Source organism: Phytophthora parasitica, assembly GCF_000247585.1.
Source record: "Phytophthora parasitica INRA-310 unplaced genomic scaffold supercont2.4, whole genome shotgun sequence".
Taxonomy (NCBI): Eukaryota; Oomycota; class Peronosporomycetes; order Peronosporales; family Peronosporaceae; genus Phytophthora; species Phytophthora nicotianae.
In genome coordinates, this window is record NW_008648990.1 from 1,480,787 (window position 1) to 1,495,944 (window position 15,158).

Sequence of the window (15,158 nt, forward strand, 5' to 3'; positions counted from 1 at the left end):
GTCCTCCCGCCGACGAGGAGGCTGCTGTGCAGCGGCTCAGTGTACGACAGTACCACGACTTCCCAACACGACATGGGCAAGGACCCAAAGCATAGGCTCGCAGCTCGTAAGCGGGTTTGCGTGCGTACACAGAGGGTCGAGACTGGGAGCTTGCCGCTAGATGTAACGACATCCCGTCTACCACAGCGCGCAATATCGTTAAGCGCGGCTCTGCTGAGGTCAAAAAGAAAGGAGGTGCCCGTGCTGCGCGCACCAAGTTTACTTCTGAGATGGAAGAAGCCCTCGTCGAGTACCTGAAGCCATCCCGCCTACTTTGAAGGTAAGATGATTGTCGTTGTAACGGGGTTACATGGGTATGGAGTACCCGGAGAGTTACCAGACTCTCTGTACATGAATCGTAGAGTTAACAGTGGCCTCAGTACATAGGCTGAGGGCACACGATATGCATTTGATTAGGTTAAACTATGCTAGATAGTTTACATAGATAGCGGCTTGGCCGCAATAAAAATAAATAAAAACACTTCTAGTTTTGAAGCATAAAAGTTATTAGTGTTCTTAATAACTTTGAGCCCTGGTTCTTGGGCTGTAAGTTTCCTTTGGATAAGAAACTTAGTTTTAGGGACTCTTTGAGTCGTACGTCTTCCTCTGACGCTCAACTACGGCAGCCCCGCTGCAGACCGAGAGACCCAAGGTCCGGCCACCCTCGCTTAGCAGCCTAGTCTTTGCTCGTGGACTAGTCGCTGCTTTAAAGATATCGGTGGACCTACTGACCGAGTCGGAGGACACAGAGCCTAATCATCAACCCGGTTAAGGCCTTCAGGTTGAAGCTTCGCCCGAGCTTTCGCTGCTTCTTTGCAGGTTTAGCGTCTGTTGCGGGTGTGAGTACCAAGCAGACGCAAAATGCTGACGTGTTCCTACACGACATATGTGTACTGACTGAGCTGGTTGCCAGCACCAACGCTCATCCTATCTCAGTATCGGCCTAACGCCGGTTTCTAACCGCGTGTCATTCGTGCAATACCATGCATGACATGTTTAACCTTATTGGCTGGTAGTTCATAAAGCGTAGGGCAACAGCTTCTGGAATTGCAACGGATGGCACTCCCAACTGCCATGATAATTGGTCGTACCATGTGCCATGATTGCTTTAAATTAACAATTCTTGCTATGCAGATTGCATAATGCTCCTGAGAAGCTTAGTACCCTTAGTAATGTGGTGGACACAAAAATGGACTCACGACAGAAACCCAAAACAGCTAAATAAAGCAGCACATTTTTGACAACTTCCCCCCTACGGCTGGGGATAAGCATAGCGTGTTATACTCAAGAGCTACCGATGGGATCAACCAGGAGGCGACCTTCGCTGCTGTATCCAGTAGTTAATAATTGGGCAGTTTGCTAATGATTAATGATGTATGACGTCCCTTTAACGCCATCAAAGATGGCACACCATGTCGTCTCAAGTGTTCTCAAGTTCAAGGGAAAGAAGTACTTTCAACAATTACGAAGTGCCTCTGCTTCCACACATCGCTGATGTCAATGGCATCTTGAACATCGCGGGTTGGCTATCTCATGCAGGCTTCGCCAGAGCTCGTGGGAGTGTGAATTTGCATGGATCGAGTCATTTTAACTCCGATGAGATTCTCACTTCAGCATTTGCTCGATGGCCAACACATTCCGCTCTAATCCATCCAAACCCGCGTATAACCAGCGAGCCATGTCCAAGGAACTAAATTTCCCGGAAGGCTTCATGTGGGGCACGGCTACGGCTTCGTACCAAGTGGAGGGCTTCGTGAACGAAGATGGACGCGGTGACAGCATCTGGGATGCCTTCTCTCGCACTCCCGGCAAGGTTGCGAATGGTGAAACGGGCGAGAAAGCTGTGGACCACTACCACCGTTACAAGGAAGACGTACAGCTAATGAAGAACATGGGGCTCAAAGCCTATCGATTCTCGATCGCCTGGCCTCGGATCATCCCCGCTGGGATCGGAAAGGTGAACGAGGAGGGCGTCGAGTTCTATAACAATCTCATTAACGAGTTGTTGGCAAGGGATATCACGCCATTAGTGACCTTGTATCATTGGGACTTGCCCTTGGCGTTGCAAACCGAGTACGACGGCTGGCTGGGCGGCAAATTCGTCCAAAATACCTTCGCACAGTACGCACGAGTGTGCTTTCAGCGGTTCGGAGACCGCGTCAAAAACTGGATAACGCTGAACGAGCCGTGGTGTTCAGCTATCCTGGGTTATGGTAGTGGCGTCCACGCACCAGGACGCAAGAACAAGCCGCAGACGGAAGCGTACCTAGCAGCACACAACCTGTTGCTGGCCCATGCACGCGCCGTCGAAGTGTATCGCAACGAGTTCCAGGCGGTGCAGAAGGGCAGAATAGGCATCACGCTCGACTGCGACTGGCGTGAGCCTGCACCGACTGATGATCCCGTGCAGAAGGTCAAAAACCATGAAGCTGCAGAGCGTTCGATGCTCTTCTGGCTGGGGTTATTTGCTGATCCGGTCTTCAAAGGCGACTACCCACAGGTAATGAGGGACCGCTGTGGACTACGTCTGCCTAAGTTTACTGAAGAGGAGAAGAAGCTTCTGAAGGGCAGCTCGGACTTCTTCGGGCTCAACCACTACGGAACAGCTTACGCCGAACCGTCCGCCGAGTATGAGGCGAAGATACCGCCACCATGCGACGAAACTGGAGGCTATGAAGCTGACGAAGGCACCAAGTTAACGTCAGATTACTCTTGGAAGCGCACAGACTCGGGCTATGAATGTGGTGGGCTGGGGCTTCCAGAAACTGCTGGTCTGAATTCAGAATCGCTACGCAGTTCCGGGCGGCATTCTGGTAACCGAGAATGGTTGTTCATGGCCAGACCGCACCAAGGAGGAGGCCCAGAACGATGATTTCAGAGTGAAATTCTACAAAGAATACCTCACGGGGATGCATAACGCGATTGCTGAAGGCGCCGATGTTCGCGGATATTTCGCTTGGTCGCTGACAGACAACTACGAGTGGTCGGAGGGTTACAGCAAGCGTTTCGGACTGCACTGGGTCGACTATGATACTATGGAGCGCATTCCTAAAAAGTCGGCGCTCTGGTATGGTGAAGTCGTTCGCAGGAACGGATTCGCTGCTTAAACCAGGGAAGAGAAGCTCGTGTAAGTTGTTCGCTCCTGCTTGGAGCACAAATATCAGGACCACCGTTTTACAAGGTGTTGTCGAGAATGACATTCGCTGTCGACTATATACTTGTACGTGCACGGCGTTGGGGATTATAGCCTGGACTCACAACCGTTCGAAGATTTAATGGTCGTACGTTAAGCATGGATGGTTGGTTTATTGCAGCATCGATTTAGTCAGGGTCTCGGAAAAACGTGTAACTGCTCCTTTGGGCGTTGAATGCTACGTAGATATCATCGGGAAGAATGAAGAGGTAAGAAAGATAATTCAACGAGCCGTTTCACAGGAAGAAAATCTAAATCTAAACACCCAATATCGCGTAACACTTGGCCTCAAAATATTCAACTGCGGGCGTCAGTTTCTCCACATCGATCTACATGTAGAATCCAGCAGGCGAAAATGTCACCATGATAACGTAGAAACGTTAAAACACAATGCAGCAACGTTAACAGACATTGAACCAAGGTATCCAGTTTGAATGTTAGTAGCGTGCCGTAAACTTGATAGAGTTTTTAGTTTAAAACGTTTAAGGGATGTGGCGCTCACGTGGCTTTCCCAACGAACGCCACTCAAGATTCAACCCACAACCCCTAGAAAGCATCAAATGGAATCATAATACATAAATGGAGGCGTCCTATAAATATGTAGGAGCAAGTAAAGTTGTGCCGCAGTCTTACCGATAGACTGGCGTTGCCTCTGCGCTCAAAACTAAGCTCTCGTACAAGCGACTACGGCGAAAGAAGCAGGAATCAAGTGTTTGACCTGGATAACGGCCAGCTTAAAAACGATTTGCAGTAAGCTGGAACGAAAAATAGTACTCTGCCATGTCTGATGTTTCGTTTGCAGCTATCACGCTGGCTATTTCGGTAACGAGGCTTGCGTTTGCCATTCATCACCAGATTAAGATCATTTCAGCAAGCGTCACTTATCCCAGAAAGCAAAAGCAAATGGACCAGAATGCTACAGAAGCCGCCTTCATTGTGGAAGTCTCAACGTTCCTCAACGCTACCAACCTCACTGGGGGCTCAGATAGAGCTGGAACTTCAGATACCCACAGCGGTCGAGACCGCAGGGAAGTGTCCAAGCATCTAACGTCAAAGCAGAAAGCTGTCCTGAGGAAGAAGAGGTACGAGCGTCGGCTCAAGAATGAAAGGGATGCACTCCGCGACATGGTGAGTGCTTTAAGCTCACGACTCGAGCAGTTGCGACGAAGCCGCGGAAGCAGTCAGAGGAGCATTCTAGTTGACTCTTCCACGTCTGGCCCGACGTGGAGAGCACTAGCCCTCTCTCGCAGTAACGAGAGGCATCAAGCGGAAGAAGAGAAGCTCCGACTTGAAGCTACTATTGATCAACAAGCCACTTACATCTCCATTCTGCAAGAATTACTGCCCAAGAAAATGTACGAGTGGGTCGCTATCACTGCGGAGACTCGTTCCGTTATCGTTTCCAGTCGGCTAGCTAACATGAGAGGCAACCACGCTCTATTCGCTTCTCATTTACAGGAGGTCTTCGCTGCGTACGCTCTACTCGACAACGTCTTGCGTGGTACGAGCGAGTTGGATGGTATAGCTGACTCCCTGTGTCGTCCCACGATAGACAGTGGTGATGAATACTTACGCCATGTTAACAGATACACGGTACCTTTTAGTTTCAAGCAAACCAGCAAGGCGTGGTGGCAGATTACTAACCTAAACCAGTGGATTCAAGAGGGCGACGGCTATGCAGACCTGGCTGATCCGAACGATACTGTTATCCTAAGGTCTCGCGTGGTTCGGACTCTTCCGAATGGGATGACAGTATCTGCTTCGCAGCGGTACATCCTTCGCCGGTTTGTGGAGGCAACTAGAGCGGTGTTCATGTGGAAAACGTACTCAGAAGGAGAAGGAACTTTCACTGGAGCGTATGTTGAGGAAACAGGGTGGGCACGTCTTCAGCCGACTATGGAGGGCGATTCGACTGAGATTTCAGTGTGCGTTCACCAAGCTCCTATGCAAGTTGGTGGTTCAGCATCAACCAAGCAGGAGTTTTGCGACGTAATGCATGGTTTACTTAACGAGACTGCGCAAGTCATGATGAATCTACTATCCAAGAAGCTACTGGAGGAGACGCTGTCCACTATCGAAGTAGAATAGGGATCACAGAATTAGCAAATAGTAAGTCGTAACTGGTATACAATGATGCTGCTTAGTCTGCTATCGTGCCCGTCATATTGCTCATCACACTCCTAAAATTTACTACCTGGTTATCCTCGTTGTATCGAGCATTTTCTTTTTCCAAGTTCTACTCATGTTTGAAAGGTTAATGCTACTCGGTTATAAGTACTCACAATTGAGTGGACCTGTACGTCACATACTTTGGATCTAGAAGCTATAATAACTGGAGAACCTAGCGTTCACCCTTACAGGACAGTCGAATCTTTGTTAATTTTTAGGGCACACACACTAGCAACCTCGCCACCTGATGGTTTCTGAGAGTGCCTCATGCAATCCATACTCGAATGAACGTCGAAGAGTACCAGGATGCACAATGTTAAATACTTAGTTGAACCAATATATACAAAAATATTCTAACAAATTTAATTTATTTTTTTAAGTTTTTCAATTATTAATAATTTTAAAATTAACAAAAACTGAGAAGAATTTAACATAAAATAGAAATTCATTAACAATTTGAACGGAAATTATTAAATTTCAATTCGCTCTTACATATATTCACTCAACCTGGCACTCACTCAGGCATATCGGCAGTGCTTCTCTTTTTTTTTTAATACCGGTCAACTTTATGGCCTCGTTCCACGACTCCAGGAACGAGCCCATCCTGGACCAGGAGTACAAAACGTGGATCACGCTTTCAACCAAGAGATCTGCGAGGTGATGCACACAATTGCTCCTGAACGCGTCGGAATTGGCGCAGTTTCGATCAAATCACTGTCACCATATTGTTGTGTGATCTCATCATTTAAGATGAAATTGCGTTACACTGGCGAAGACGCGATCAAGCTAAATAGAGGCAGGGACCATATTATGACCTACAACGGGAAACATCGTCACGCTACGACACAACCCTGCTTATTTTCCAATCTTCTACCTGATGGCCCCACCTTGAACACCACCACCGTTCCAATCTTTTCTCCGGAATCACCCTTGGTGGCAAGGAAAACGTTTTGCAGCTCAAGCATCGAATTGTCATGGCCCCGCTCGGTCGACTCCACACGGGTGAAGATGGTGCACCTACGGATTTAGTTGTCGAATACTGCGCACAACGTGCTACTGACGGAGGACTGATCATCGCTGAAGCCACGAACATTAGCCCCACCGCTCGACACTACTTTGGTGGGCCTGGCCTCTTTAGCCAAGACCAGATCAAGGGCTGGAAGCTCGTAACGAAGTCCATCCAAGATAAGGGTGGCAAGGTCTTTGTCCAGCGCTTTCACTCGGGTCGTGTGGGTAACCCATTACACCAGCCGTACGGGCAGCTACCCGTCTCCTCGAGCGCTGCAAGTACGGAAAAGTCAAGAGCCGCGCCGTCACTCCCCAGGGTGTGCAAGGATTACTTAATGTATTCTAAAAAAAAGATTTTGCAGACCAATGTGGATTTAGCCCACAGCAAATCACACCTAAGACCCTTAGCTCATCGGTTCGCTTCGAATGGCGGCGGCAATTGAGAGTGCACAGTGGCGTGCCAACTTATTTACAATACGGAGGTCAATGCGGGAGATGCAGCACCCAGTTGCCCTTTCAAAAAGCTGCATCCGCAGCTCCGTCTTCTCACCATACGGCGCGTCGAACATTACCTCGTCGCTCAGCGACAGAAAACCCTTTATACGAGCTTTTAAAACACTAAAACAGCCCATAACAACACACAAAAGCATTATTACTGTAGAGTTAGATAAAGAAGAGCAGTCAATTGTGAAAGTGCAACCTACCCTCAATACGGTTGCACAGGGGCAATTAGGGCCCCAACCTCAGCAGTTCCACGTCATCTATATCTTGGACAAGGTCCTTGGTCTGGTTGTGGGCGGGGCGTTGTCTAAGACAACGACTGCAGCGGGGCTGCCGTAGCTAACATCAGTGGAAGACGTACGACTCAAAGAGTCCCTAAAACTAAGTTTCTTATCCAAAGGAAACTTACAGCCCAAGAACCAGGGCTCAAAGTTATTAAGAACACTAATAACTTTTATGCTTCAAAACTAGAAGTGTTTTTATTTATTTTTATTGCGGCCAAGCCGCTATCTATGTAAACTATCTAGCATAGTTTAACCTAATCAAATGCATATCGTGTGCCCTCAGCCTATGTACTGAGGCCACTGTTAACTCTACGATTCATGTACAGAGAGTCTGGTAACTCTCCGGGTACTCCATACCCATGTGTGCGCCACACCCATGTAACCCCGTTACAACGACAATCATCTTACCTTCAAAGTAGGCGGGATGGCTTCAGGTACTCGACGAGGGCTTCTTCCATCTCAGAAGTAAACTTGGTGCGCGCAGCACGGGCACCTCCTTTCTTTTTGACCTCAGCAGAGCCGCGCTTAACGATATTGCGCGCTGTGGTAGACGGGATGTCGTTACATCTAGCGGCAAGCTCCCAGTCTCGACCCTCTGTGTACGCACGCAAACCCGCTTACGAGCTGCGAGCCTATGCTTTGGGTCCTTGCCCATGTCGTGTTGGGAAGTGGGGAGATTCACTACAGTCAATGTATTACACTAAATCCACATTGCTCTAAATCCTTAATTTATTGTTTTGTTTCTGATTCTCCTTAATTTGTTGGACGGGTAATGGATACAAGTCGGACGGTCGTTGGATGGGCCGTCCAACTATTTCGAATATTCCTTGCTCTATTCCTGAGCCTGGTCCTATTATTTTCTGAATGCAAAACGAAAAAGTTGAACGAGGTGTACACACAATATTGCGTATTGAACACATTGCGCGAAACACGACTGCAGGCGACAGGAGGATGCGGTGACCGCACGATCGCCACGCTAAGGTCCGTTCTCAACCGAGGCGTCAGAGCGACGCATGCGTTGCATGCGTACCCTAAACATCGCAATTCAAAATACTTGACTATCATTGGCAGAATAATAGCCAGTCATGTTGTGTTCTAGCAGTTCTAGCCTGGCGCTAAACCGCTACTAAACTACTGGTAATTAACGAGCGCGGCGATGGAAAACCAGGATCCCCTCCTAGGAGAGAAGAATATTCCTCCCCAAGCCCCATCGTCCCAGGAGCCTCCTCAGCAGATGCATGCACTTCCCCAGGTTCAGCAAACTGTCGCTCCCTCGGTGGGTTCTGATTCTTTGCATTGGAAGTTCTCTCCACCCGTAGCGAGGAATCTCGCTGACGAGCTCGGACGTCTTTCGCCACCGTCGCCATCTCTACCGAACTTATTCGAGGCTGAAGTACGCCATGCCTTTCGTGGTGGGGTTGAATGCCACGAAAAGGGCTATGGTCAAAGCACGCAAATTGAGCGACAAGGCGGGGACGCCCCTGCTGGTAAAAGTGGTTTAATCGCGGAGGGGCATCTTGTGTGGGAGCCGTACGAAAAAAATCGGTGGACCTGAGGCTGCGGCGTTGGCGCGCAGCAGGGATACATCGCCTCTCTCGCTCAGGGGATACAGAGTCATTGTTGTTGCGATCTTTACTGTAAAACACTGCTACCTTGAAGGTTAAAGGGAGAGTAAAACTGTTTGGTTAGGGGAGGTCTTTGATTGGCTAAAAATCGAACAAAACGTGCTGCCTATGGGCCGATTGCACAGCCAATCAAATCGCAAAGTGGTTGTTAAGCACGCGTGCGTCCGAAAAACGCTTCGGTTGAGAACGGGCCTAAGCTTGCTATTTTTCACTATTTGACATATCTACGCTACACAGATGCTCGATACGCAGCCAAGCAACCAGCAGATCCATCAACCCGAGATACTGCGGCCATGGAATCCTGTTAATTACCATCAAATTCGTCAATTAGGGCACACTGAAGAGAAAGACAGCTAAGGTTTCGACATTCTGCCACAACCAAGAAGCGAAGGTTGTCACGGCTTAGTATCTCTCGATACCCGATACACAACATGAGGAGCACCATGTACGTACTATGTGTAGTTCTGCTATACTTGTTTTACTGGTTACTTACTCTCTGTAATCTACTGTGTTTTCGAAGGATGTTCACTACCGTCGACCACTGAAGATGCTCAGCACGTCTTGTGTAGTTGTGCTGTGTGCGATCTTGTATTGGCAGTTCGGTCATGGCTGCTCTCAGCATTTGCCGCGCCTGACTAAGCGTTGGATTATCAATGTAGGTTGCTTGCCTGTAGATGATGGCTTCAATTTTCGTCATAAGATAGCGAAAATCTGACAATCGTTTCCTTATTTAAATAGTCGGTAGATAGCTAGGCACCAAAGATCGATATGGCGGCATATTCGCACTCGCAGAACCAAACCACCATAATTCCGAGGCCGTTGACAATGTCACCTTCGGAAAAAAGAAATGTACATTTTTTTTAAACCTTTCTGGTGCGTTTGGGTAGCACACGTCAATGCCGCTCCACACTTGTTCGTCACAACTTTCGAATAAAGGAGGTTGTACAGCAAAGTTAGGGGTCTCGTACGGAAGCCCGGCAACAAAACGCCCTACTACTCGGTCTCCAGCAGCTTCATAACGGACGTATGTGTCTTGTACTTCAGGTAAATTCCAACCAGCTCTTAAACACACCGAAGCTGACGACGGACCACCTGTACAGCACCCAGATACGTAAGTAGAAGATCCCTTTCTCGCCGAATGACACCCATAATCAGAAGGAATGTGCCCAGTATATTCCATTTCCTCAGCTACAGACGTAATTCCCATTACAGCCTTTAAGTTTCGGCTGTATCTGTCGTATTGGTTCCGACCAGGAAACAATAGCGAGCTCGAGCTAAATCCGAGTACTGCCAAGTAAATTGCAAGTGATAAAATAGGGCATATGTCAGCCTGCATGGGGTTGGCGTAAATGTGACGGGGATCACGCTGACGATCCCCCTCTTGGTCGTTTTTCATGTGCCCGAACCATATAGCTAACGAGTCTTCATCCCACTCGAGATGCTCGTATCGGATCGAAACGGAGTTACCAGCTCGACACATTAAGTTCCATGAGATAACAAGAAAGGTATGAGAAAAAATAATTTTTTTCTTGCGTTGCTCACGCATTGCCTTGCACAATTTGTGGTAAAATGAAAATTGAAAATTTATCTTTCCTTCGACAAGGCTGTCACCACTTTCCTGCTGATGGCGAACCACGCTGCGCTTTAAGCCCTTAGAGAACTTCCTTGGCTCGTTGTCGTAGTTATCTGGCATCTGCACGTCGTACAACCGATACAAATGGAAAAGACTGGATCTCATTGATCCATACAGCGACTTTCCTGGTTTCTTGCCGTCCTTTTTCCGAAGTGACATCACAAAGCACTCGAAATTATGCACATTAGAATCCACTAGATCCAAAGGCTGTTCTCTACGATCACACTCCACGTAAAGCTTCACATGGCTCTGTTTCTGTTTGTATGCCTCAGTAGTGTCATCCGTAGTTACTGTGTCCAAAAGTGCCCGTAAACTAGGCTCAACGCCTCCAGGCTTGTGGTCGTGGAACCACAAAACGTACTTAATAATTCCATAAAGATAGACACTCTTGGACTTCGCGTTCACGGTGTAATTCCTCACCATCTGCACTTCATCATTGAGCTCTTCCATCATGACCTTGAATTTTGGCGTCTGACACTGCGGTTATACACTACACTAGCTATCCAAGTAAGTACGATCCAAACAGTGTCCAACAAATCCTTACTACATACGATTTTTGGACGTTACTTCGGTTACTTCACTCCGTTCAGGTTGCCTCGCGAAGGTGTAGTAATATGTGTTTTTCAATATAATAATTGACAATATATTGATTATTGGGTCATCTTACTTGATAATGAAAGTTCCTCAGGTACTCGGAGATTTCAGGTTGATGAAGTGTGACGCCGGTGTAACGAGTCTCTCGACATTCCATCCCGATCAGCGTTGTTCCGTTCGTCGATGCACTCACGACAGCGCCTGCAGACTAGCAGCGCTACCACATAGCGGTTGTAAACAGCAACTCGTTCATTTGACAACACGAGTAACACCAGCTTTGATGATGCAATTCACTAAAATAGACCCCTGTCTCAGAACTGTTTTCGAAGAAATGCTTTTGACAAGTACAACTATCTACCCCGTTTTCACAAGAATGGTATTTATAGGGTTTACAATCACATTAGATTTCAGGGTAGAAATCCAGCGAGATTTGGCTCAGGAGAATTATATCCGGAAGTTTATCAAAGGTCCCAGGGCGCTAAACGGGTGTGTAGTAGGGTACTAGTCGCACCAATTTGATGAAGCAAGCAGCCAAGAATTCTGGAAATTAAGCACACCAGGCTCATCGAAATCGCGCTAATTGGTTACTACTACGCTACATGTATCTAGGTTGCTGACCGAGGATTCTCCGACATTTAAGACCATTTGGCATAGGAACGAGATTCGAAAAATAGCGTTGACCGAAGCTGATGGAAATTCGCTACCTGAGCAATTGAAAGAATAGTGGCACTGGCCAGCACAACATTGTCGGTGGCTCATCGGGTTACACGAATTACCTCCCCTTGGTTCTTGGGAGATTGAAGTGGTGAAAGGCAATGGAACGTCGGAGAAACGCTGCAGCCTACCGATAAAGCTGCTTGCCCTTGGGAACAGCTTCAAACACAAAACACACACGACATCTGATTGTTTATTCTAGTTACTTGCATTGCATACGTCGAAACACCAGCTGGAAACTCCACGCGGCAAGCAGGAGTGATTGTGAGAAAGGGACCAGCTGCAAGCATTTTCATTATTTCAACAGCCACGGTCGAGGCACACGACCAAGTCATGATGACCACGGACGCGCCGACTATAGCGGAACTGGTGGATGCAAAATCACGGCCGCAAGGCCCAAACAACGAGGAGAAAATCAAGGCAGAAGAGCTTGTCATTACTGATGCAGTTGCTACCTCGGAACTCGCTCAAGTTTTATTCCAGGACGCCGACATTGAGACCGATATCGTCATGTTTGAGCTGCAGGCGTCCAAACCCAAGACGCGAGCAGAGAAGGAAGCCATTCGAAAGCGCAAGTATCATCACAGACTGCGAAATGAACGGGAATCTCTGCGTCAATTGGTGAGCGAGCTCTCGGCCCAGTTACAGGAGCTGCGTCTAAGCAGAGGACTTTGTACCAGTCAGGAAGACATCACGGTGCTTGTCAATGCGAAGAACTGGAAGGAAGTTGCGCTGCTTCGTCGACAGCTACGGCAGAGATCGGAGACGGAGCAGATGCAGCTCTTTACCGCAGCAAAGCTGCAGGCCATGTATATCAATAAGTTATGCGCACAACTCCCCGGTAATTCGTCAAGGAGACTTCAAATAGAGACCGACACGCGTCCAATGAACCCTCCTTTCGACTATACCAAGTATCGTGCCCTTGTTCAGCGAGTTAATTCCTGTTACGCTGATGTCGACAACGTCTTACAAGAGTTTACCGAGCAATACGGAGTGATGTCGTCACTGCATTACCGAGATAAAGACGGATCGATCGAGTATTTCCAGCATCTGCATCAGTTTTCAGTGCCGTACAACTACGAGCAGACACGCCGGATGATGTGGAAACTGTCTAATCTTTTCCACAGACAGCAAGATAGACAGGTTATTGAAGGACTCGGCAGTCCAGACGATACCGTCGTTCTAAGGTTTCGTCTCGTTCGACCTTTGACGAGTGGAGTGATTGTTTCAGTGCTTCAGCGGTACGTCGTGCGCCGGTATAACGAGTGTAATCGCACAGTCATCGTGTGGAAAACACTATCAGAGGGAGAAAACGGTTTTGCTGGATTGCAAGCCGAAGAGACTGGTTGGCTCTGTCTCCAGCCGTCCACAGAAGAAGGCTCGACATTAGCCAGGATTTGTGTCCGACAAGCTCCCACGTCTTTCTGCATTCCGATGACCTGCGAATCGATTAGTTGCGAGTTTGCTCAAGTTCTGCGGAATTCAGTGGGAGAGGATATGCTTGAGATCTCTACCGCGCTAGACAGAATGCTGCTCGATGACACGTTGGAAGGAATCGATATTTAGTTCCTTAAGCATCACGCATTTTGATATGCTCGAGATAATCGTGTGTTTTAGATTAATTACTACTATGGTCCACCGTAAGAAGGTATGGTACGGCAAGTTGACGTCCACAACATGGAGACGTTAGGTGCAAGTTGCAGTTGCAACCAGTTCATGTTTACATGCATGTGTCCAGGTTACATGTAACTTCGATTTCGCTCCTGGAGGATACATTTGCGGCTGTCCATTCTTCAAGAGCGCAGTGTTGAGATTGGCAACATTCACTCTGGCAATCGCCAACTCTAGTTACCAGCGCAAGTAGCGCTAAAGCACGCAAGAAGGCCATGAAAGCTGCTACTGCCGAGTTGAATAAAGCACCGACAACGAGCAGCTTCGTGAAGACAGAAATACCAGACGAAGACGTAGCGAGCGCTGGCGTCGCTGCTTCTGAAGAGCTCGCAGCATCAGTGATTAGTTCCTGTTATCCTACAAACATCAATACAAACGGTAGCGTCGACAGTGAGCGGACTCAGCGTAAGAGTCGAAGAGAGAAGGAGGCCATTCGGAAGCGAATTTACCACCAGAAGATCAAGGACGAACGGAATAATTTGCGGCAAACCGTTCAGGACTTGACACTGAAGCTGGAAGAACTAAAACAAGGCAAACAATCTACGAACCTTGGGTTCCTCGACTCCGTTTGGAGAGACTTAGCCTTAGAAGAACGTGACAAGCTACTACGATCCGAAGTCGAACAACGACAGCTCTTAGCCGCAGCGGAGGCGAAAGCAGTTTGCATAAAGGAGCTCTGCAAACACGTGCCAGCTACAGTGACCAAGGGTATTTCTTCTCCTACGACGGTCGATTGCAACGTCTCTAGTCCAGCCGATCTCCCGACAATCCCTCCATTTGACTATACCATGTTTCGTGGCCACCTTCGAAGAGTTCATGAAGCTTACGCTCTAACGGATAGCGTACTAGACGCGAAATCAATGGCTGATGGAGTCATCATGTCAAGTAAACGCCGCGAGATTGACAACGAAGTTGAATACTTTGAACTCCGCCAGAAATACTCCGAGCCGTTTAGCTATGCCCACACTCAACGAACAATGTGGGAATTGGGGAAAATGCATCATCGACAACAAGATAGACATGATTTCAGACGAGTAGCAAGGTCAGATGACCTGTATGTGGTCAGGTACCGTGTGACCCAAACTCTAGCGACTGGCTCAACAGTATCGATGCTGAAGCGATATGTTGCTCAACGTTTTGTGGAGGAGAATCGTACAGTGTTCGTCTGGAAAACACACACACAGGGGGAAGGAGTTTTTCAAGGAATGCACTCGGACGAGACAGGGTGGATCTGTGTTCAACCTGCGACTGATGCAGATGTTACCGAAGTTTTAGTTTGTGGTCGTCAAGCCCCCATGAGGTTTGGAATCTCGACTTCCACGGATGTACAGGTTGAGGAGTTCCATCAAATGCTGCAAAGCTGTATCCATGAGGATATGGTTGAGATAACAAGCGGGTTGGACAAGTTGTTGCTGGAAGACACACTTGCTGGCAAAGGCATTTGATAATGGATGGATTGGCTTTTGAAGAAGGATTTAATTTAACAAGTGACAGCCTGGAGAATTTATTAGTTCATTGTGTATATTCGCTGACAATCTTACGCATACGTGTTAGCTGGCTGTTTCTTCCTTGACTGTACAAGAAGCCTTCAAGGTGACTTCAGTTTTCTAGGCAATTAAATGCTGGGAACACACACACGTTCGTACTCATTTATTAACTTGTGCACGTGCCATCAAGTAACAGCTTCTCTAATGACCTGTGCCAACGCGTTCTCTGAAAAAATCCAT

General features: G+C 47.9%; 7 protein-coding genes across 7 annotated transcripts; 6 read left to right on the plus strand and 1 right to left on the minus strand.

Annotated features, from left to right (window-relative positions):
* The first annotated feature begins 1,238 nt into the window (after positions 1–1,238).
* Positions 1,239–3,510, plus strand: PPTG_03408 (beta-galactosidase). Its single transcript, XM_008896084.1, has 2 exons — positions 1,239–2,852; positions 2,881–3,510. The coding sequence occupies exons 1-2, from the start codon at positions 1,664–1,666 to the stop codon at positions 3,144–3,146; spliced, it is 1,455 nt and encodes a 484-aa protein (XP_008894332.1). The 5' UTR covers positions 1,239–1,663; the 3' UTR covers positions 3,147–3,510.
* A 256-nt stretch (positions 3,511–3,766) lies between these two features.
* Positions 3,767–5,440, plus strand: PPTG_03409 (hypothetical protein). The gene has a single exon (XM_008896085.1). It carries the CDS (start codon positions 4,013–4,015, stop codon positions 5,318–5,320), a length of 1,308 nt encoding a protein of 435 aa, XP_008894333.1. The 5' UTR covers positions 3,767–4,012; the 3' UTR covers positions 5,321–5,440.
* A 935-nt stretch (positions 5,441–6,375) lies between these two features.
* Positions 6,376–7,249, plus strand: PPTG_03410 (hypothetical protein; the record flags this gene model as incomplete). The annotated part of the gene is made up of 2 exons (XM_008896086.1): positions 6,376–6,688; positions 7,071–7,249. The coding sequence occupies 2 exons, from the start codon at positions 6,376–6,378 to the stop codon at positions 7,247–7,249; spliced, it is 492 nt and encodes a 163-aa protein (XP_008894334.1).
* Positions 7,250–8,350: 1,101 nt separating this feature from the next.
* On the plus strand, positions 8,351–9,225 carry PPTG_21287 (hypothetical protein; the record flags this gene model as incomplete). Its single annotated transcript, XM_008896540.1, has 3 exons — positions 8,351–8,470; positions 8,514–8,681; positions 9,151–9,225. The coding sequence occupies 3 exons, from the start codon at positions 8,351–8,353 to the stop codon at positions 9,223–9,225; spliced, it is 363 nt and encodes a 120-aa protein (XP_008894788.1).
* A 506-nt stretch (positions 9,226–9,731) lies between these two features.
* PPTG_03411 (hypothetical protein) lies at positions 9,732–10,905 on the minus strand (the record flags this gene model as incomplete). The annotated part of the gene is made up of 2 exons (XM_008896087.1): positions 9,732–10,106; positions 10,453–10,905. The coding sequence occupies 2 exons, from the start codon at positions 10,903–10,905 to the stop codon at positions 10,035–10,037; spliced, it is 525 nt and encodes a 174-aa protein (XP_008894335.1). The 3' UTR covers positions 9,732–10,034.
* Positions 10,906–12,096: 1,191 nt separating this feature from the next.
* PPTG_03412 (hypothetical protein) lies at positions 12,097–13,496 on the plus strand (the record flags this gene model as incomplete). The annotated part of the gene is made up of 1 exon (XM_008896088.1): positions 12,097–13,496. The coding sequence occupies one exon, from the start codon at positions 12,097–12,099 to the stop codon at positions 13,324–13,326; it is 1,230 nt and encodes a 409-aa protein (XP_008894336.1). The 3' UTR covers positions 13,327–13,496.
* Positions 13,497–13,646: 150 nt separating this feature from the next.
* PPTG_03413 (hypothetical protein) lies at positions 13,647–14,876 on the plus strand (the record flags this gene model as incomplete). Its single annotated transcript, XM_008896089.1, has 1 exon — positions 13,647–14,876. One exon carries the CDS (start codon positions 13,647–13,649, stop codon positions 14,874–14,876), a length of 1,230 nt encoding a protein of 409 aa, XP_008894337.1.
* Between the last annotated feature and the right edge of the window lie 282 nt (positions 14,877–15,158).

What these genes read in the sequence shown, in the direction of transcription:
- PPTG_03409 (XM_008896085.1), top strand. Translation starts at nt 4,013, where the DNA reads ATGTCTGATGTTTCGTTTGCAGCTATCACGCTGGCTATTTCGGTAACG.
- PPTG_03408 (XM_008896084.1), top strand. Translation starts at nt 1,664, where the DNA reads ATGGCCAACACATTCCGCTCTAATCCATCCAAACCCGCGTATAACCAG. An exon ending in CAGTTCCGGGCGGCATTCTG is followed by an intron (nt 2,853 to 2,880) that starts GTAACCGAGAAT and finishes GTTCATGGCCAG; the next exon opens with ACCGCACCAAGGAGGAGGCC.